At 43.8% G+C, this 23,427-nt stretch overlaps 1 protein-coding gene across 1 annotated transcript in view; it reads left to right on the top strand.

Annotated features, from left to right (window-relative positions):
- Positions 1-23,427, top strand: part of LOC132650939 (zinc finger protein 431-like) — a gene marked incomplete at its 3' end in the record, with an annotated part of 149,153 nt that overhangs the window by 113,290 nt on the left and 12,436 nt on the right. The window contains exon 3 of the mRNA XM_060376260.1: positions 3,465-3,474. Coding sequence (XP_060232243.1) covers positions 3,465-3,474 — 10 coding nt within the window. The remainder of the gene's footprint in view (positions 1-3,464; positions 3,475-23,427) is intronic.

A 23,427-nucleotide genomic window follows, 5' to 3' on the forward strand; every position in this document is an offset into this window, starting at 1 on the left:
AAAATATTCAATACATTAAAATAATGCTCATTGTAAAGTCCCAACACTGCAGGATACAGACCAAAAAAAGTCTGACAGCACGTTTTTAATATTCACAGCTACTAATTTCATTTTCCTCTATTTTCTCTCTATCTATCTATCTATCTATCTATCTATCTATCTATCTATCTATCTATCTATCTATCTCCCCACAAGAGAATATTTTTTCCCAACCAAATAGGATCTAGGATCTGTTCCTTAGTACCACTTTCGGCCTTATTCTGTTTCTTTAACAGCAAATCTGAGTGCTCTCTCTGCAGGTTCGCCTGCACGCCAGCAGAGGGTGCCACATCTCACTACAGAATGTCTTGAGCCGCTGTGTGGGTGGCGGGACTTGAACTCAGGACCTCTGGGAGAGCAGCTGGTTCTCTTATCCTCTGAGCCATCTCTCCAGCCCCTCTAAGAGTGGAAGTTTGGTAAGACGGAAAGAAAATAAAGAAGGATGCCCTTCATCAACCTGGTGCAAACACACACAAGCACAAGCATACAAGAGTTCGAACACAAGCAAGCTCACTTCTTCCAGGCTTGGCTCCCCTGTCTGGCCTCCCACATGTACAATAGAAAGTTTCAAGAAACCATTCCGGTTCCACCTGAACCTGCTTGCCTTCCCCACTGGGCTCTGATTTTGATGTGACTCCGCCCACAGTGGGCGGGCCCCCATCCATCACTAATTAAGAAGATGTCTATGGAGGTCGCTGCTCACTGGCATGCTCAGCCTGCTTTCTTACAGACCCTGGACCACAAGCCTCCCCAACAGCCCTCATGGCGCTGCCCACAGTGGACGGGACCTCCCCATCAATCATTAATCAAGAAGATGCGGGGGGGCCCTTATAACACCCAGGACCACCAGCCCAGGCATGGCACCACCCACAGTGGGCAGGAACTACCCATCAATCACCATAACTCCACCCACAGTGGGCGGAACCTCCTTACCATCACTAACTAAGAAGTTTCCCCTTCGGGCCCTGCTCAAGGGCTTGCTCAGCCTGCTTTCTTATAGACCCTGGACCACCAGCCCGGAGTTGGCTACGCCCTCAGTTGGTAGGGTCTCCCCACCAGCCCAGGGACTCTGGTCCTCTTCTCCCCTACTGTCTAGTGACCCAGGACTTGACAGGGATCAGATTTTTTTATTCCTCCAAGATTTTTAGCTGTGGTATCTTTTTATCTTGGGTGGAGAGATCTGAGGGAGCAACCGGGCCGGCTTTAATTAACACTCCAATAGACTCCAACAAAAGAGCTTCAGTTAAAGAGGAAACAAGGCCTGTGGTCACTGTGACCCAGAACCTCCCCCACCTCCATCCTCATCCCCCCCCACGTGCAAGCTGGATCGGGTCCACTGCTGGGAATACTGATGGACTTAACCACCTACCCCAGTTTCCTAAAGAGCCTTTGGCTCTTCTGGCAGAGGGTTGGCCTTAGATAGAGCCCCGGATTGTGTCAAAGAGGTTTCTGGATCTTTTTAGAACTCGCTTTTAAAACTGGAGGGGCTTGTGGACCCCACAGAAGGTTCTGAAACGCAAGCAAACAGCGTCCCGTTTTATTTTATTTATTTTTTTGTTTTGTTTAAATATTTTTCTTCAGAATCTCACAAACAAACAAACAAAAGCACATTCCTCATTTGGGAGCCAGAGACCTGCTCCGAAAAGCAGGAACCTCCAGCCTGCAGGAAACAAGTCCACTGTCCATCCTTTTGGAAGCCTTGGGGAACCCCCTGCTCCCCACTTTGGTTTTTTGAGACAGGGTCTTTCTGTGTAGCCCTGGCCATCCTGGTCTCGCTCTGTAGAGCAGGCTGGTCTCAAACTCACATACACATGCCTGCCTCTGCCTCCCCAAAGGGCTCTATTGAAAGAATAAAGTCCTAGCATAATACGTGACCCTGCTCACAATCTGCCTTCCCGCCTTCCCGGTTCCGAATACGTGACCCTGCTCACAATCTGCCTTCCCGCCTTCCCGGTTCCGAATACGTGACCCTGCTCACAATCTGCCTTCCCGCCTTCCCTGTTCTGGGTACGTGACTTAACTACGGCTTTGTTCAAACCACCCAATCAGACCCTTGTAACTATGCTTCTCGCTTCTGTAACCGCGCTTCCTGCTCCCGAGCCCTATAAAAACCTGTCACCCCAACCGAGAGGCGCGCAAGTCTTCCGAGAGACTTTGTCGCCCCGGGTACCCGTGTACTCAATAAAACCTCTTGCTGGTTGCATCCAAACAACTGGACTCGTTGATCTTTGGGTACGGGGTCTCCCTGACGGAAGACAACCTTCGGGGGGTCTTGCACTATCACTGGCATATATGTCACCACTCCTGGCCAGCTGGGCAATTTCTTAAGCAAGAAAACTTTGTTCCCTCTTCCCTGACATAGATCCTTGCACCCTTGTGGTAACTAACTCATGTCACACTGTTTCCAGGGGTGTCAGATACCCTCTCCTGGCTTTCCACACACCAATAAAATAAGAATGTGTCTTTAAAAGAACATAATGGAGAGGAGTTTCACTTACCCATAATTTTCCATAGCTAATAATACTAATACTAATACTAATACTACTAATAGTAATAATAAAACATTGAAGTGGTTTTGAGGTGGAAACCACAGACCTTCCTGAGTTCTGCACCTATTAACAAATGGTGGAACATTTCCAGCCCATCTTCTGCTGCCCTCTCCTGGCCCCCACTTCTATATTTCATTTTTATAGTGTCCTTGTCTTCCCGAGTCTTCATAGATCTGTGTCACAGTTAAATCCCCATCTGGCCTGTCTCCGTATATATAAATAGTAAGGCCCTAAAAAACACTCAGCCAGTTGACATTCTTGGCAACCAACAAAATGATGGACTCTCCTCCTTGGTGACCGAGAACATGCCTTTTGTACTCCAAAGATACCTTAGTCTGTCTGCCTTATTTGTTCCTCATCCCTGGGCTGTGACCCTTTCTAAGATGGAATTAATTTCATGGCCACTGCTGGCCTATGAAACATGGGTAAATTAAATGATTGGCAAATACAGTAACATTCATGCGAGACCATTTTCCTACTTGAGATTACTAGAGAATTTCATTTCTGAAAACAGGTTGTAGATTAATTAAGTTCAGATCTGATAGCTTAAAAAAATGAAGAAGAAGCTTGGTAGAGGTTATCCGGCTTGTCCTGGGTCACCCAGCACCCGCTGGCAGAGCTGAGAGTCTGGTGAGAATATTACGTTATCTGAGGACAATAGTTCAGGCAGCTCCCAGTCACACTGAGCTCTCTGCCTCTGCCTCCTCCTCTGGGAGGCTTCAGGTTGCTGCCAGAAAACAAAGGTGAGAACCACGTTCAGAAGCTCATCTTTCAAAATCCTGTCTAGAGAAGTCAGGATTCACCATCTCGCTACCTACGCATATGTCTGGGCTGTGTTCCCTGAGTAATCCTGAGTAACTTCTTTCAGGTAAGTAGGAATGAATGAGTTCACATGTCTAAGCAGTTAGAAGAAGGCCTGGGGAATATAAGATGGTCACTAAATGTGTATGACTATTTTCCTTACTGTTAAGAATTTTATAGCTTTCAAATTTGCTCAGCGATGTCCAAAGAGACAACTGAGAGTCGGAAACATCCTACAGAGTTTGGACCCATCACATTTTCCACCCTGAGGAATTACGATTGTGTGATCCAGAGAACATCTGAGTTCACAGTAGGGAGAAAAGTTAAACGGTGATTTTGATAACCTGTAAAGTGCTGAAGGCGAGGAAGCTGGTTGACCAGTTGTCTGACTGTAACTCACACGCTGTGGCCGGAAACGAAGATGGAAAATGTTCATTCACAGAATGCTTCCATCTCTATATGTTTCTATTTCAGTTTTGAGAGACTTTATATCGTTATCTCTGACTTAGATCTTGAACACAGCTCTTACTTTTTTTATATTCTCCTCTGTTACGATGGGCCAGGTTGTGGTTCCCTAACAAATAAGCCACAAATCTTGGCAGCTAGCACAGTGAGGGCACAGTTCACCAAAGACAGTAGAGAATGGTCCATCTGGGTCCTTCATAATGTCACAATGTTATCAAACTTGGGGTGGGGGTTGCAACCTGTGCCCTAAGTCAGGTTCAGCTACCTGTCCCCAACAAGCCAATTCAAGGAACTCAGTAGAAAGAAGGAAGGAAAAGGGTGATTTGCTCAATGTGGCCACACTGAGAAGAGTGACAAAGAAACCAAAGGCTCCCCCAAGTCTGTTCTGAAGGGAGACTACAGTCTAAATGGAGGCCAGGGTTAATGACATCTAAACAGTCTCAGTCAAGGTGTGGTCCCTGACACCCTCTTCTGGGTTCCTCAGGCCCTAGGCACACATATGGCACACAGGTAAACATACAAACACATACAATAGAAGTTAAACTTAAAAAGAAAGAGGACAGCTTTTGATACATCTGGGATGCCAGCAGTCTGTCGTGCCAAGAACCTTATGGCCAGCATAGTTGCCTGGGATCTTTAGTTCTGCCCGGTGCTCTGGAGAGCCACTTCATTTTAAATTCCAGATAAGTCACAACTACCATGAAATGGTTAAACCCATCTTAAGTTTGAGATGGCTGTGGAGGAAGGAGGCAAACAGAGGAAGTGTGGATGCTATATGCAGAAATCCACCATAAAGACAATTGGGCTGGAGAGACAGCTCGGAGTTCAGGAGCACTGCCTGCTTTTCCAGAACACTCGTCCATTCTTACCCGATGTTCTAAAGGACCTGAGTTCAGTTTCCAGTGCCCACATTGGGCAAACCCGCTCCAGGATACCCCACACTCTCTTCTGGCTTCTGAGGGCACAAACACACACACATACACACACACACACAATTTTAAAAAGATGAGAGGTGACACTTTCACCCACTATTTACCAAGGAAACACACTCCATGAAATGGCAATCAACTTCAAAACAAAACAAAATCCCTTAACTTAATGCCAGCATACAAGCGACACAGCAAACTTAACCATTTGGCAAAAAATATACCATGATAGGTGATGTGAAGCCCTCGGCCCATTGGCAGATGGAAACAGGCCCTTGAGAAACTACAATAAATATACAATCATGAAACAGAATTCAAATTCACTCTGTGTGTGTCTGTGTATCTGTCTGTGTGTGTGATAGAATTGCCAGAAAAAAAGAAAACCAAAACAAAACAATTTTAAAAAAAGACAACAACAGAAACTAAAGAACATTTGATTTGCATGTGTAAGGACATGGATTATTTGGCCAGGAGGGTAGCTGCTGGTAGGATGAAATTGCTCAGGCAAAAGGAGAAGGAATTCAAGGCACAGAAATGTGAAAAGGACAGGAAACCCTCATGGAAAATTACTGTGTGCTGGTGTGTGTGTGTGTGTGTGTGTGTGTGTGTGTGTGTGTGTGTATGTCAGGCTTTGGAGCAGGGCAGAGCTATCTCTGCCTATTGTTTCCTCACGTATCTTTCATATCTCTCGACAGGAGCCAATTGACATTCAGATTACCTGAGGAGGAGCAATCTGTCCAACCATTGATCTTCTTAAAATAGCAGGCATTTCAAACACTTCCTGAATGCCATAGTTTGATTTGAAATGATTGAGCGAGGTGAAAAAAAAATCAAGTTGCTTGTACAAAATATGACTCTCTACTGGTTATACAGATTCTTCAGTGAGAGGACTCATTTCAGTTAATAATTGCATGGGACCATGGAGAAGGCTTGGAGGTGGATGGAGGTGGGGGACTTTTGTGGCCAGAGCCTTGTTTGTGACAAATAGAGACTGAAAAGCTGAGCTCTGTTCCTGGAAGCTCTTCAGGTCCCAAACCCTGGACAAACAGCATCCCTCAGTCTTGACCCTGTCCAGCCCTCCATCCAGGGCTCTCCTGGCTGTCATATCCCCCCCCCACCACTTTTTTTTACCCTGAATTCCCCAGCCCAGGGGCTGGGTCTGCCTTTCCCTGTATAATCCAACCATTTTGGTTAGCTCCTCTTGTTTTTATTGTACCTTTGGGCCTCCTGGCTGTTTTGCCTTGCCCCCCCTCTGTCCCATCCTTTCATCCCTCCCCCAAACACACATGGTTCAGGGTTATGGCCACTCCATAGACTCTCCCGGATGGTCCAAGGCTATGCCCTCTCTCTGGATCTATGACAAACCCCTGCCATTCTTTGGCACAGCCATGTTCCTTTTCTTCTTTTCTTTCTTTATCTTCAGAATCCATGTGATATAAGGAGGGAAATGACTCCCCTAAGCTACCCTCTGACCTTTAAGTGCCATGCTACACCCTGTGACACACAGGCTCCAAAACTGGTGCGCACACACACACACACACACACACACACAAATAAAAAATCCAAAATAAATAAAAGATCAGGCATAAGCTGACATAGGGCAGGGCAGACATGAGCTTGCTTCCTTCCTTGGTCTCTAAACGTCACTGCCTATTTAAATTTAAAGACAGGCATTAGCCTGGCTCTCTGGGCCACACTGAGGTCCCACTTGCCATCTCGACAATTCTGCTGCATGTCCGTTAGAGGCCTGTGAAGAGTCTCCGAACCAAAAGGGCCTCAACAAAGACAAAGAATAACTTATGTATTCAGTGCTGATAAGTCAGATCAAATTTACACTTGTGGTCAGGGCCATGCTCAGGGAATAGAGCAAATAGAATTCGAGTCTGTGATATTGAGTTGTAAAAACTACAAAACAGGGAGGAGGAAAAAAAAAACAAAAACAGAAAAACAAACCCACAGTGTTGAAAGTTTTGAAAGGTGCAGCCACCATTGCAGAAGGGTCCTGGGGCCCTGGCAAACCTTGACTAGGCAGACGAGTGTACCAAGTGGCAAAGCAGCTGGATAAACATAGCTTATGGCCTCCAAGAGTTCCCAGGCCCTCCAGCACATTTTGGATACGAGCAACCCTGAGTTGGGAAAGCCAGCGGCACAGTCAGTTAAGACAGATGGGCCTGGATGGGTCTTCTGCAGCAAGCAGAAGCTGGTGAAATTATGCCAAGAAGGGAGACAGGGACTGACCAGGACCCTACGGTGAAGGCTGGGGCCACTGCAGGAGGTGACAAAGCGTCCCTGTGTCTGGCATTCTTGCACCGATACTGGACTGGACATACAGGGTGGGGAAAGTTACTGGAAGAAATGAGGTACCCCTGGACAGCCTCGCCACCTGCTCCCCAGACAGGGCCCTGCTGGTGCCTCCTCCTCCGACAAACTGAATTCAATACACCCACTGGAAAACTCCCCAGAGCTGGTGTGTGACAGCCAAGCTTTGGGTCCATTTGCAAAAAAGTGGCCTGCTTTCTGGGATAAGTAGGGGCTGTGTGGAAAGAAATAGCCCTTTGTTGGAAGAACCTGTGAAAATATCCCTCACACCCCCGGGAAGCCTGTAACTTTCCCCTGCGGATCACCCTGGACCCGAGGACAAGCCTGAAGGGCCAGAAGGTGCTGTCATCCACACACACACAAATTCAGAAGGCGGCCTGTTCACTTTGCTGTCCCCAGGGAGTGAATTTGCCTGAATGTGCCATAATGGCTCTACAGTCTGCAGGCTCTCTTTTGGAGACTGGCTGGGGGGTTGGAGGCAGGGATGGGGGTGTGGGGTGGGTGTGGCCTGCTACTAGCCAGAATGACAGCAGAGTCAAACCCCAGCGAACCCCATGTGGCATCTGAGAGTCAGTGTGCAGGGCGGCCTGGTGCCTTCACTCTTAAGTGATGACTGGGATGCGAACTCATAGTCACTTGTCCCCATGTGTTGCCAGTTGCTGTCAAAGGGCCAAACACGGTGCTGTGGTGGCACATGCCTGTAAATTCCAGCGCCCAAGGAGGTGGAGGCAGGAGAATCTCTGTGAGTTCGAGGCTAGCCTGCTCAACAGAGCGAGTCCAGGACAGCCATGGCTACATGAAGAGACCCTGTCTCAAAGAACAAAATGAAACTAAAAAACAAAGTTAAACCCCTCCATCTAAAATATCGCAGTGTGGGCCAGAAAAGAGCCCATGCTCTTTTCATCTTACCATTCATCTTACCTGGACTGAAAGGACACTTACCTGCTGCCTTTCCAGAGCAAATGTTGGTTGGACTCATTGTAAGAACTGTGGGAACTGCCACCTGCCTGAGGACCTGTCTTCTCTTGAAGATTTCAGGGGAAAAAAATCTTCATTCTAAAGCAAGATGCCCCCTGAAAGTTTATGCTTTTGGAGAGAAGAGAGTTCATAATCTTTTCTTTTTAAAGCTAATAGCCCCTCCATCCTACCCCAACCCCCACCCCCACTTTAATGTCCTTCCAGTTAAAGGCTGATCTTTTATTTGTACAGAATTCACTCCCTGTCACTGATCAGAATCTTGGCCTGTTTCTTTGTGGCATGCATATGAGAACTGCAGGGGCAGTTGGCTTTAGCCCCATTGGGATGCCCAAGGTCAGTCTCTGCCTGTCTGTAATCAAAAAGGTTAATTTCTTCACCTTGAATGCAGGAAGTCCTCTTAGGTACAGCCTAAGAGTATATGAGTCTGGAGTATATGGGTCTGACTTGTATCACAGCTGTGGGATGAAGGTGTCTGTCAGGGAACATCCTGTGAAACAGTTCCTGAACCACAGAGGCCTAAGACTGACAATCTCTCAGTTCTGTGGGTGTTTAAGGAAGAGGAAAGACAAACATGAAAACAAACAAAAACCCCAAACCCATGTATTTCCAATAGGAGAGGCAGTGACACTGATTTGGGAAGATAAGAATGGGCACGAAGGACAGCTTTGAGGCAGAAAGATGTTTCATCCCAAGGATGCCTATGAGTGATCATCCTAAGGCCCTAACCAGAAAATATTATTGGAGTTGATCTCCAGTGAAGGACATGCTCACAGTAGTGAAGCCAGGGACAGCAATGGGAACATGCTACTCCAGAACAGGAGGGATAGGGCTCAGGTGTGCCCCTGGCTGTTGTGAGAAAGAGACCCATAACAGGGCAGCCCCGGGGAGAGGGCCTTCTGGATCCTGAGCATCTTGGTCTAAAGGTCTCGGTGTAAACAACCCCCAACATTCACTCATTCACTCATTCATTCTCTCTCTGTCATCCCACTTAACATTTGGTCGCACAAGATGCTACTACCTCTGCCTCCCAGAAGAGGCTGGTGGGCTCTTATAAGTGGATGCCAGTGTGAAATTTCCAGATGCTTCTCTGGTTATTATAAACAGTCTATCTATGTGACAGGCCTGTCTCTATAATAAAGGGCAGATAGCAGATGCTGGGGTCATCCCTTCATTTGGTGGCGGCTATGACCAAGTGTGTCTTCATGTCTTCATGATAACCTGAAAGCTCAGGCCAGGGCCTCAGATTAGTCAGTCATACTCAGACTCAACGCTGAGTACAACCTCAAAAGCAAACCTCCAAGAGCAAAGTCAAATCGGTGAAACTCCCTTCCTTCCAAAACAGATGAGCTTTAAAATAAAACAAAACAAAACAAAATAACAAAAAACCAATATGCTATGTCTACCAACTTCTGATACAGTTTTAAAAAATCAAAAAAATAACTATAAATAATAAAATTTTAATGAACTAAATTTTTAATAAATAAATTTACTTTATCACCTAAATGATTTAAAAGGTCAAAACAAGGATCTCTTTTTTGGAGATGCATTAAACATGCTATTCATGGATTTCAATGTCTTCCGGGTCATAACCCCCATCCCCCTCCCTATCCTAGGAAAAGGAATCCCCAACACCCTCTAATCCAGTTTCTCAAATAATCATAATTTACCCAAGGTGGTGAGGAGCTTTGGATGTCTCCAGAAGCTGCCCTCCCTGCCCACACCCCCTCTTTTTTAAAATTTAATTCTCTGCCTTTAATCCTACACATCTGGGGCAACACCCTTGGGTGTCAAAAAGACCTTGGTAATGAGGCTGAGGTGACTGGACTGGCCCCAGAGGAGGCTCTGGGTGGTGGAAGCCAAGAGAGCAGAATGCTAGACATTCCATCTGGAACTCATGGAGTGTTCTGAGAAGGCCTGAATTTAGATCCCTGCCTTCCGAAGAATTCTGAGTGACTTTGTAAAATCCTCCACTGCCAACAGCTCTAGCCTCTCCATCAGGACCAGAGGTTTTCTTCTAGCAGGTGTGTGTGTGGGTGACTCAAATGACAGAAAGTAAATAATAATAATAATAATAATAATAATAATAATAATAGACAGTTTGTGGTCAACCAAGAGTCAAATTAGCAGAAAGAAGTTTAGATGGCTTCCTTCCTTTCCCAGTCTTGTAGCAGCATTTCTGGATATTTGCATCTGAAAGCGCTTTTCTTTCACCCTCCCCCAATCAAAGCAGACTTCACCCCTCCCCCCAAAAAAAGGTCACTTCTGAAAATTTGTGCTAGTGAATCTCTCCCTTGGAAAATATTAAGCCAGGCTGTAAGGAGCCGAAAAGAACCTGTCTGGGAGCACTCAGCAGGGAGCTTTGGTGGCTAGAGGTCACAGGCTCTGAAAAGATCACCAGAAGTAAGGCAGCCTCAAGCAGAGTAACTTTGAAGCTGCAGGAACAGGGGCAGGGGGGAGGAAAATGTAGACTCCAATGAGATGACTTCTATTCCTGCAGTTAATATTTGACTGGCCTGTCAGGTGAGTTGATATGAGTGTGCCACAGAGCCCACATAATCCTATTGGAAGTGTGCTTTTCCAGGCCAAGGGGATCCCATTTGCAAAACACTAACTTAGGGGGGAAAGGAGACAAGGAACCTTTTAACTTGGAATGAGCCCCCTTCTAGAGGCTGAAGAGAAAAGAAGGCCAGTGCAAGGAAAAATAGTTGATTCTTTTTTGGAGGGTTGGTCAGTGGTGTTCCTCCGTTCCCCCCCCCCCAAATATTACAGGGTATGGCCAGGGCTATAGGTTGCTCTCCAGAACCCGATGGCATGACCCTATTGGCTGAGACACTACACATTGGAGTTCTAGAACATGGAGAAAACAAGGATAGTACCTACCTGGGAGGCACCCCCACCCCACCCTAGAAACATAAGACAGGAAAAACTTCTCTGTGATTTGTCTTGGCTCAGAAGAACAGACGGCAGGGAGCAGGCAAGTCTTCCGAATCAGAGACGCTGAAACACAGGTGTGCGTTCAGACACGTATGTGTTTGCACATGTATGCATTCAACAAGACAGTGCCAACTGTCAAACCACCAAGATGCTACCAAGAGGACATGTGATCTCTGGAATTTAACTTAGGGCAACACTACCCAGTTGGTGTGGGGGTGTGTGAGGGGTCATCCCTCACCAGGGCTGGGCTGAGCAACACACACCAATTAGGTTGAGCAAATTCCCAAGACGCCATTTGATGGAGCAATGAGGGAGACTATGTCACTGAAATGGCTGGGGGCTCCAAAGAAAACCTCACTTGGCTGACTGCACCTCAGCTGCTGTGTCTGTTTAGAGATCATCTAAGATGGAAAGCAGAAAAGCCAAACTTCCACTCTTTTCCCCAGCTGTGAGATTTTCTGAATTCTCTATTTCTTATCAAACAAAGAAATCTTGTGTAGAGCATGCACAGACACACCCTATCCACTCAACCCCCCCTCAATATCGGCTGCACATGACAACAACTTCACATCCAGTTCAGGACCCCTGAGAAAAAGAAGTTTCTGCAGGATTATAGTAATCAGAACAGAAGAGGACAGGATAGTGTCATAGTGATTATGACATTTAAGGAGACCACAGACAAATGCACACCCTCACGGTCTTAAAAATAGCAAAAGTGCCCGGGTCAAGCCTGCACAGGTAGATGATGGGAGACAGTGAGGGCAAGCGGAGGAAGACCCTCTCCCCATCTCCAGGGATGCTCTCCAAGCCCAGACACACCCAGGGCCCTTCACAGAGAAGTTCATCTAAGCTCTTTCTGGATGAGAGGAGTCCCGGAGGACTTTTGAGTTCCCTGCAGTCACTCAAGTTGTATTTAAGCCCCTTGGTTTCCTATTCTTGTATCTGAGGAATGACTTACATAAACCAACACAGAGAACACTAGAATATGACAATGGAAATCATATTTCTTTCCCATAAGCCAAGTTTGGGAAACTGCCATGATAGAGAAAGACTGTTGAAACAGAACCTCTTTTTGCTTTCTTTGGGAGATCTGACTGAAGCCTGGACCTCTGTGAGTTCAAGGCCAACGTGGTTTACAGAGCGAATCCAGGTTAGCCTTCCTCAGAAAACAAAAACAAACAAACAAAAACCAACCAATCAAAACAAATCAAGACAAACAGAAATGGCTGCTATGGGAAGCTGAAATTGTATAAATTTTACTATATAAAATTTAGAAAACAAATCCAGCTTCTATTTTGTTGTGGCCTTAACTCAACCCTCACAGACACATACCTTTTTTTCTCCCTGTTCTGCAGTGGCTCCTACTGAGGGGAATATCTGCTGAGATCCTAGTGAGTACTATATCCCCTCTATTTCTTCTGCAACAATTTCACAGTTGATTCACACAAGAACAGGCTGGAAAGGGCAGGGACTGAACCTGTTTCTTTTTGGGTAGGATTCACTATGGAGCAGTTCTGTTGGAGGCCAGAGAAACGATTCAGCCATGAGACAAGCAGCCTTGGATTCATCCCTGGCTTTGGTTTCAATTCTGATCTGACAGGCCATCAAAGGGTTGCATTATTTTCCTTCCCTTGTCCTCCCCTACTGAATCATGTCCCTGCCCTTCGATGGTGAGCTCACTAGAATGAGGTCATGACCTCTCTGTAGTCTTCGCACCCGCAATGAGAAACCATAACCACAGTACTGGGAATTACATTATCCAGTGTTTCTTTGGAACATGTAAAGGGAGCACTGTGATTTTGTCCCTGTTTCAAGATGTTCATACATGAGCATAAGCCTTGTGTCAACTTTATATGCGCTCTCATCGGATGATTAAAGGTTTGTTTTTTAGTAACTTAAGTATGGTGTCCTGCATTATTGGCATACTCTGAGAACAAGCCAATCCATAAATATATAAATTATATCTATATTAATATAAAAAAGCAATCCATAAATATATTAAAAACAATCCATAAATATATAAAATTATATATAAATACATTTATATAAATATATAAACATATTTATATAAAAACAATCATAAGTATATTAAAAAACAATCCATAAATATATAAAATATATAATATATAAATCTATGTTATATAATAGAATATAATATATAATGCATATCTATATAAATATATTTATATACTTATGTAAAATATATTAAAAATAAATATTATAAACTCAATTTTTTTTTAAATCACTTTGCTTCTGCTCACTGAACACTGTTATATTAATCCATCATGACTCCTGAATCATTGGAGGGTGATTCTTTCCTGTTTCCTTGTAGTGCTTATGTTTTTTTTTTTTTTTTTTACAACTCTGCTTTATTTGGGGGTGTTTAGGCTTCAGCCTCCTTATAGGGGGGAAGAGGGAGAGAATACCACTTTACTTCTCTGGGCTGTTGGAGGTCAAGGATCTCTTGTGAGTCTCCACATCAATCCTCATCAACTTCAGACTGAGCCACCTTCTACCCCAGGATAGGCTCAGAAGCCTACGCCATGCCTCTCTCGGTGCTGCATGAGGCAGGCCTGTTATCAGCTGGCAAAAAGCCATGTCCTGAGAGACCATTAACAGGTGTGGATGAGCTATGTGGAAACTGAAATCTCACACTCAGGATTAAGATAGAAACATATTTACACAATATCTCTAGAACTTCCCTTCTGTCTCCTCACTGTGGTCTCCAACTGTCGGGGACCCATTTGAATCCAATCAGTCCTGTTACCCAGAATAAAAGGAGGAGGGTCTCTCCCAGGTTCTACTGATGAAATAGCCAAAATAGACAAAGACATTGGGCACATATAGAAGAAGGACCAGCTTCCAGTGGCAACTCACCCCAAACCACCACTATCCCAAAAGGACTTAAATCAGTGTGTCTTTTAAGGATTGGGGAGACATCTCAGTTAGGTCTTTGTGCTGTAGAGCTGGATCTTGTTTATTTTTACTGGCTGAATGAACTGTTAAATCAGGCCACTGGGAAAAACTTTTGTTTCCATTCAAGCGAGTCCTTGCATAACCAAAAGTTCACTGAGTGACTTCGTATCCATCTTGCAAAAATCAGACTGGTATGCAGGGCTCATATCCTTCCCACATAGTCAATTCCTGCACCTTCCCCAAACAAATGTCCATTTCTAAGGGAAATGGTCTCATTAAGGTCCTCTGCCGTTGCCAGAATATGCATTGTTCCCTTTTGGGGACATGGCAGTGAGAGGTGAAATCGTTTTGTTTTTTTTTTTTTTCAGATTACAGGCCTCGACTTCCCCTCCAAAGTTCAATATAATCTCATTCTGTCTAAGCAGGGACTGTGTTAGCAGAGCAGTCCTTGGGAAGGACTTCTGGAAGATTTGTACTTTGGGAGCCAAGGTGACCCTGGCCTGGCTGTGGATAGGCCTGTCTTTTAAGTAGTTTGCCAGCACACTGACTCCCTTCAAGTCTTTGTATCTGCTCCAAACAGAGTGTGTTTTAAGTTTTAAGCCTTAAAGAGAAACCCATGAGTTGTTTTTTAAAATATTTATTTATTTATACGTATGAACACTCTGTCTGAATATATGCCTGTATGACACAAGAGAGCAGCAGATCCCATTCTATATGGTTGTAGGTCACCATGTGGTGTGCTGGGAATTGAACTCAGGACCATCTGGAAGGGCTGCCAGTGCTCTTCACCACTGATCCATCTCTCCAGCTCCCACCCATAAGTTTAAATCAGAGAAGGCCATTCGTGTTTTTGGCCCTTAAGCTCTGGATTCTCATGTCTCCCCAACAAAGCACCCTCGCTTTGATGAAAAAGAAAAGTGTCCGACTTTTTCTGTGCATAATTTTTACCTGCAGGGAAAGCCTCCCGCACACACAAGTATACTACCTCTCTCATTGGTCCTTGCGGGTGCACGGTTTTTCACAGATACAAGTTAAAACTTAGGTTATCTGAGCCCAGCATGAAGCCATAAATCAAAAATCTTATTTCTTGAAATTTCTCTGATAGGAGACTTCCTCCTCCCCTTTCATCTGACCCTAGCCTATCAGGTCTCATCAGGACTGGCTCCATTGTCTTCCTCTGTGGTTTGGTCAGGCTGCTCACCCCTCAGGAGGAGGTGATCAAAGAGCCAGCCACTGAGTTCATGTCAGAGACTGTCCTTGTTCCCCTTACTAGGGTTCCAACATGAATACTGAGCTGCCATGGGCTACATCTGAGCAGGAGGTCTAAGTTATCTCCATGCATGGTCCTTGGTTGGAGAATCGTCTCAGAAAAGACGAAGTGGGGCATGGATGGAAATGAGGGAGAGAGGGTGAGATTGGGAGAGACTGAGGAAGGGGGCTATAGCTGAGATACAGTGAATAAACTTTGATTATTATAAAAAATAAAAATTTAAAAATTCATAATATTCAGAAATGAAATGTATAAGGAATTCACAGTCACAACCAAAATTCTGTTAGCAGCTTTTATACTTTTTGCCAAGAGTGCATTTTGCATTTATTACAAAACACAATCCATATTGTTCTCTAAGAGGATTGTGTAACTCCTGTGAGAGTCATTTATAAAATCTAATAACCTCCTCTGTAGTACTTCTAAATCACTATAAACCTGACAATCCACCAAAGATAAATATAATTTAACATAACTTAAGAATCTTGCAATCATTTTGTCAGCATTGTTTGATTGTACTGAATATGTTTTCTAGACATGCTAATCATCTAGGAATGAGCTTCTTGGAGTATGTGATTCAAACATTTTATATTTACATTATATATGTGTATATTACTGCTAAAGCATTTAAACACCATGGTAATTTCATACAGAAGTCACCTAAAGTTGTATTTTGTTCTTTAATTATAAAATATATAAATAATTAAAAAATTCTCTTGTTAATATTCTAGGATCCCTTCCATTTGTGGGACAGATGGGTAACTCCACTGCATTTGACTAATGGGCTATGGAAGCCTGATCCACCAGGAGGAAGAAGCAGAACTGCCTCCTGAGTGCTGTGGGGGAGCTTAGGCATGCGCTGAGATCTTGAGTTGGGGAGCCTAGGGTCCCCTCCCACAGAGGAGAGCAGCAAGTGGCTGAGCAGCCAAGGTGGGAAGGCTGGGCAGTCCCAAGGCTGGGTGTGCAGACAGGCATAGGTTATCAAAAGACAGGCATTAGTGCTGCTGAAATGCGAATCTCAGCAGATCTGGAGAAGGCGTGGTCCTGGACTGGAAACAAGGGTCAGGGACTAAGGGGCTGTGTCCCTTCCGCACAGTCTAACCCTAAGGGAGACACCCTAACCCTAAGGGAGGGACTCCTGTCATTCAAGACTCTCCAGCCAATCAGGGCCCCGACAGGGCCCGCCTGTCAAGAGAGTGGGCCTGTCCTTCCGGGTGCCTAGCTGCACATTCAGCTCCTGCTGTTTAGCATGCTCGCGTGGTTCCGGGTGAAGAGCTCTGAGTGCTGCCACCGCTGCTTGGGTGCTGCGAGGGAAACTGAGGCAAGCTCCGAAGTCGCAACATGGTGAGTGCGGGGAGGAAAAGGCGGCTGAGCGGTGGGAGCTGGTGTGCGGGGTCTCTTCCGGGACTGGCTAGTCAGCGGCGGCCACTGGGGAGGAACCTTGTGATCCTGGGCTCTCGCTGGAACCAGTGGTGGCATCTGAGTCACTTCACTGAGGGGATCGCATCCGCACAGAGCGTTTGCAGCAGGGGTTCTTGTGCAGAATCATCCTCGTGGCTGGACACCAAACTCGGAATGCGCCAGTTTGTCTTCAGTGTTCCAGCGTCTCTCGTGTCTTCTACATGTTCTGCTCTTAGCATTTAAGCTTTAGGTGTGAGATCCATTCTGGGGTAGTTTTGTGGGAGTTGTAAACGGCATCTCCTGTGTTGGGTAGCACTCCAATATTAAGCTGTTATGAGGAAGGGTAGAAGAATTGATGATGTAAAGGATTTCCAATGCTTGGGAAATAGTGACACTAAGTAGAATTTAGCTGGGGGAGGATTGCCTCTAAAGCACCCCACAGGTAAACAGTATGCTAACCAGGCCTGTTAGAGATTAGCATGCTAGCATACACACGTTGAATGGCTTGTCCAGAAATTTGGCTCCAAACCTAGCAAAGGAGAGAGACAACTGTGATTTACAACCAGCTACCAGGCCGATCCTCTTATCAAAGCACAGGCCTCTACAAAGCTTTTCATGGGGGTCTTACAGAGTCACAACCCACATTACAGCCTGTGGTGACATAAAGGTATTAAAGTAAGTTTTATTTCTCTGATGTAATTGTCCTCCAGGAGCCTAGTGCCTTCATCTGCTAACCTAGGCCTAGTGCTGTAAGCTTCTAGCCTCCATACAATCAAATCTAGGTCTAGAATGTTTTCATCCTCTGAGACTTGGTGCTGAATGAGCTCACCCTTTCTAGTTCTTTCTGAACTTTTGCTGGCCTGTTCAACTCAGCTGTTCTGGCTCAGACTCCCCTCCAAGGTGACAGAATCAATCTGGCTTTTCATAGTTTATGACTGAATTCCTCCGCTTGACCTCATACTAACTTTGGCAATATGTTATAATCTTTTGGATGCTTCTAATTCTGTGGCTCTGTCTGTCTTCACCTGTGTCTAGTTTCTCTCTTCAGCTTGTGTCTGTAAAAGGCTCCTAGTAAAACTTTTTCTGAATTCTGCAAACTCAAGTTGACTGCATTGCCTCTCAACTCACTGACTTAGCTGAACAGCCTGAGCAGAAATGGCTAGAACTCAATCATCTGCATGCCTGTTTCCTGAGGGCTAGGATTAAAGTTTTGTACCACCACACCCAGACCTAAGCTTTTCTTTTCCTGAAGCTTGCTCTGTACCTGGCTGATTTTGACCACAAAGATCTGTTTATCTTTTTCTCCTGGGATTAAAGGTGTGTCTGTATTCCAACCAGATCATATAGACCTAGAAAGTCTTAGGATATGATCTCTTGGCAGAACAGCCATGTTCTGAATTAAAATTCATTTACCTAAATGTCCAGTTTTCTTTTTGAGAAAAGAATAGTTTTTCCACAAGGGCAAGTCTATACTGGTTGACAACTCTTTGAAAAGAAAAAATAAAACAAAACTTGTGTTCATGGCTGACCTGTGTAATGAAGGCATTCCATGAAGCCTTCATATATGGGGAATGGCATAGTTCTTTCTCAAACCCATTAACATTCTTGGCGTAGCCAATAACAGACTGGGGCCTAGGCCTTGAGAGCTTTCACTGAGTTCTCCATGTATTGAGAATAAAATGGAGTTTCTTCTCAAAAGTGAGGATCATATTTGGGAGTGTAATACTGTCCATTGTAGTTACAGTGAAGGGATTTGCATTTGGAGCATGGTATCTGCCATCTGTTCATAACAGGAAGAACAATTTATTATGTACAATTGCTGGGTGAAACAGGGTAGGCAATAGCTAGATCAGAGAAAAAAGTTTAAAGCAATCAGCTTCAGGGGTCACCCTATGAAAAAGGACATTATTCCCACATGGTTGGTGATTTTTAATTTCTACCACATATTAACTATTGCATGTGAGTGAAACCAGGTTGGCGAGTGTTCAATTTGGGTAAGTTAGAGGAAGCCAGTGAGTATTGAATTCCCAAGTAGGTCTATCCTATGAATTTATTCATAGTCTTCCTAGACAGGGTTATGGCTGCCCAGAAATTTAAGACTCAGCTCTTGGCGGTAGCTTTGTATTTCAGGTTACCAATCTCAGCAGCTAACACTGCAGGTAGAATCAAGGTCAAACAGTATCTGATTAATGCCATTAGCTCTACCAGAGAAGGATGTGCTTTTGTTCAAAGTCAGGATACATACATATTTTTTTCAATTATATTTATCTTTCTAAAAAAGTCAATTGTTGGTATTACTTACTAAGTTATATTTTCTTTATGCATCACTGCTCTAATCTCTTACTTGTTTCTCTTCTCCAACATTTCCCAGTCATTAAGAATTTCATTCCTAGGACTGGAGAGATGGCTCAGTGGTTAAGAGCACTGTCTCCTCTTCTAAAGGACCCAGATTCAATTCCCAGCACCCACGTGGCAGCTCACAACTGTCTGTAATGCCAATTCCAAGGAATATGACACCTTCAGAGTAATGCACAGAAAATAAAATTAAATACATTTTTTTCAAAAAAGAATTTCATTCCTATTTCAAAAGGGATTTTTCATTAGTTTCTGTTTAGAGCAGTGTCTCCCCAAACTCAGCCTTTCTTCATGTTATATAGTTAAGACTTGCTTTGAACACCTAATCCTGCTTCTGGGGCCCAGTGTCTTGCAACTCATTTCAGGCTGGACTTTAACCTGGTCAGTGAAATGGAAAAGAGACCAGTGAATGAGGTTTCTCAATCATCCCTGGCTCTCGTACGGTGGGCAATTACAAATAAAGAGGAACCTGTGTATGAATTGAGTTCACTGGCCAACTATGAAGCTGGTGTCATCATAGCACAGAAAGGGATGGAGAGAAAGGATGGTGAGAGCTTTCCTGCTTGGACAGAAGTGTCAGTTATTTAATTTTAGATGGTTAGGAAAAGTCCAAACTGGCAATACTTGAAGTTCACAGACTTAAGGCAATCAAGATTTTGGAAGAGGAACTAAACTTAGTTCTAGAAACCAAATTTCTATAGTTACACTGGTTCAACAAACACAGAAGACATGACAAACTAGTGTGGCCGATCCTAACAGGAATGTTATTTTTCTAAGAATGGCGTGACCCAAGAGAAAAGGATTGCATAATACTTGGTGTGCTCTTCTACATATGTCTAGTCCCGGAAAACTATTGGAGCATGAAGCCTGTTTCAACTTTTTACAACAGTTTTTGAGAGTATAGTTAAATTATTTCAACCTCCTCATTCTTGCCTACTGTTAAGTCTCAAATGCTGGGACAAACGGCTGAGAAACCTATTTAACAAATCAAAGCAGGCCCAGCTGCTGGTTCTCCAAGCATCCCTCTGTTTCTACCTGTCATAGGGTAATGGTTGACATACCCAGCCTTCTAGCCCACTGGCTGAGTTCCCCTTCCCCTGGATGGTCTTCCTTATGTAATACAACCATTTTGGTTGCCTGGTCTTTTTCGTCTATTCTTTAATATTCTAGCCTCTTGGTCTGGCTTTCTCCTCTCCTCTCCTCTCTTTCCTCATAAGACTCACAGTCATGTCCCCTCTGGACTCTCCCATATGTCCCTGCATCCAGCTGTTCTGTCACTTCTATGTATAATAAACTTTCTACCGTACCATAACTAGAATCATCCATGTCCTTACCTTTTCTTTTTTTTTTCATTCTTTTCCCATTTACCACTTCTTACTTTCAAATTCATGGTTACTTTTTGCTATAATTTTTGTTACTGTTTGACTTTGACTTGTTTGGCTTTGGGGTTTCTCAGCTATGAGGTAGAAAGCTGCACTGAACTTTGATTGTGTGTTGGAACGTGCACACAAAGGACCCTGTAACTTGGAAGAGGAACTGTCTCGTTGTGTTTTGGAGACTGGAAAGTTGTACTAAAATACAGATTTCTTATAGTAGGGCTCTGTGTGCCCCTAAGGTGGAAGGGCCCAGCTGGGAAGGTCTCAGCTGTCTGAGTCATTTGATCTGATCCACCAGTAGAGGAGCTGCTACTGTCCTGAAGCCCAGCTAGGTGGTCAAAGGAAAGGAGGGGGCCTGGGCAGACCTACTAATCAGCAGCAGACCTACTAATCAGTGGGAGGTAGCTCATAGTTTCTTTCCAGGATTCTTTTCTAATGCAGCTGAAGAGAATTGTGAGGGAGACCACAAACCATGCAATGGGGAGTGTGTGGGCCACTGTCCCAAAACCAGGAGGAATAGGTCTGCTAAGTTCTCAGAGTCTGATATGGTGTGCTGAGACTGGAGGTCAACAGTTGTTCTGTTGATGTATGTGGTGACTTGGGGAATGGTCCATGGTCTCTGACTCTCCCTTGAGTGTGTGGATTGCTTGGCGGTGGTGGGCAGGGGCATGGGAAAATTCCTCTGCAGCCCTGGCAGTTTAAAGCTGTGATGATTAAAATATCACTATCCAGTGTGCACACACACACATTGCTTTTGGTGTGTGGCAGGAAGACAGAGTGGAAAACTGATGACCTTGCTTTTCACATTCAGTTTTGTGGCCAAATTTTATAAATAGTTTTGAAGCTAGTAGAAAGGGGGTGATGTGCATTCTTCAGCAATTTTGTTTGGAATCTTTTTATCTTTTCGCTGCTTTCAACCACAGTGGTATGATTCCAGAAAATTTAATTTCAGGACACAGAAGGAATTTCTGAGATGCAGAGGTTTTTAAGGTGTGCATGGTGTTGGGGAGGTGGATAAGGCAGATTCCATATCTTATGGCACAATCCATGTGGGAGTAAGCAAACATGAAAACACTCACCACATTGGTTTGTGTGTGGCTTTCAGTGGGGCTGGATTTGCTTGAAACCACAAGAAGTCATGAGCAGCTGGAGAATTGTAGCCCACATTTTTGATCACTTTTTTTTTCCACATAGAGCTCCAGAGCATAGAGCATGTGGTCTCTCCTTTTAGAAGATCCATCTACAGTAGCTAGTGGGTCAGAAATGTACATTAGCGGTCAGTTTGAGTTGCTTTTGTAAGAGTTTTGAAGTCTGTGTGTATTTAATTTCTGTACACATATAACCAAAAGTACATATGGTAAAGTACACATTTTTCCTGGCAGAGCTTCCTTGGGTCTTTTGAGTATAATTTGAATACATTTTTAGGCTTATCATTTTGGCTTTTTCTCTTCATCTCCTAATTTTGTCACAACTGTTGTACACATTCTTGATAGTTGTAGCTCTGAGATACGTTTTGAGGTCACAGTTGCCCATGTGAGCAATCTTACTTCATTATCGTATTTGGAATTCTGTGTTGTTTTTCATGGGATATAGCTTTGGAATCAGCTTTCCTCTTAGAAATTCATAGAAATTTTCTTTATATTCTGTTGAATTCATATTGAAATAGACTATAACCAACTTCTTTGTTTTTTAAATACATCATTCCATTGCTGTTGTTTATTACAGTATAAAAGTGTAGATATTTGTCGCGCCTGTCTCGTCCAGCAAGGAAGACGCAACCACCAGCTCTTCCTCAAGCAGTTTATTCAGGCCTTTGTAAGCTTCTTCTCCCCCCATACCCTGGGTCCTTCCCAATTATATAGGCAGCCACATCAGCTAATCACAGCCAACCACGCTTACTCATCAGACCTGCAGCAGGCAGCCAATGGGCCAGTGCCACGCTCGCCTTGACCAAATATGGACTTGTTTATCAGCAGTCAGTACATCCAGCAGGTGCCATCTTTTAGGCGTGGCAACTTAATAGCCTAATAGCCATGGCTTGCCACAGATATTATCTTACATAATAATTTGTTTAGCAACCTACAGTTAGTGTATAAAATTGAAAGTGATATGAAATAATTTACACAGCTATAGAAAGAAGACTTCAGTATAGAGTTTACTGGCACAAAATACATTGTTATCAGAAAAGCTATCCCACCAAGTATAATTTAAGAAGACAAAAAGTGAAAATAAAACATGGTCCAGAATTGAACAATAAATTTGAATATGATATGGGATCTTCTATTAGCATACAAAATAAACTCTTCAATTTGGGACTTCCCATGTATACAAACTAAATTTAGGTAACATCAAGTTGTGTTGTTATAGTCAATGTAAAACTGCAAGTATTTAGTGTATGTAATCTGATGTATTTGCAGATATTACCTACACCCACACCCCCTCATTTCCAAAAACAGCACAGTATACCATGTTTTCACACATTCTCCTAGTATCCATGTTTATGTGTGCCAGCATTGCACAGAGCTCTCATAAAATGACAGAGTTGTGATTGATCCCAACAGTCTTCTCAGTAAATTTTCATGTATTTTGATTATTTTTAAAGAATTATCTGAATTCTCATGCTTATTGCATTTATATTTGTGGTGGCATAACTTTTAAAATAATCTAATTCCTCATTTGTTGAGGCCAGGAGGACAGTATGGTAAATGAATGAAGACAATAGCAATGGTTAAAGGATTACACACTTATAAAAGACTCTCACAGTCAGTGCTATATTGGTCATGAAACAGCATACAATTACAGCATAAGCAGTGTCAAATCAACGAACTTCTCTCTCTCTCTCTGATTTCAATCTTGCTACATTCCCATTTGTCCATTGGGTAGGAGAGCTTCAGTCATCTTGTCTACCTTATAGTTCGCAATAGAAAATGAAGGGCAGAAACAGCACAACCTAGGTGAAACAATCACTTTCAAAGAATTTTTGTAACATAGTTTTATTTAATATGTGGAGAAGGAAAAATATAATATCAGGCTTTTTAGCGCAAGAGTTGTTATAGAAATAAAAAGCAAATATGCTTTTATAGTATACTATAAAAATGGAA

The sequence above is a fragment of the Meriones unguiculatus genome (assembly GCF_030254825.1).
Source record: "Meriones unguiculatus strain TT.TT164.6M chromosome 13 unlocalized genomic scaffold, Bangor_MerUng_6.1 Chr13_unordered_Scaffold_37, whole genome shotgun sequence".
Taxonomy (NCBI): Eukaryota; Metazoa; Chordata; class Mammalia; order Rodentia; family Muridae; genus Meriones; species Meriones unguiculatus.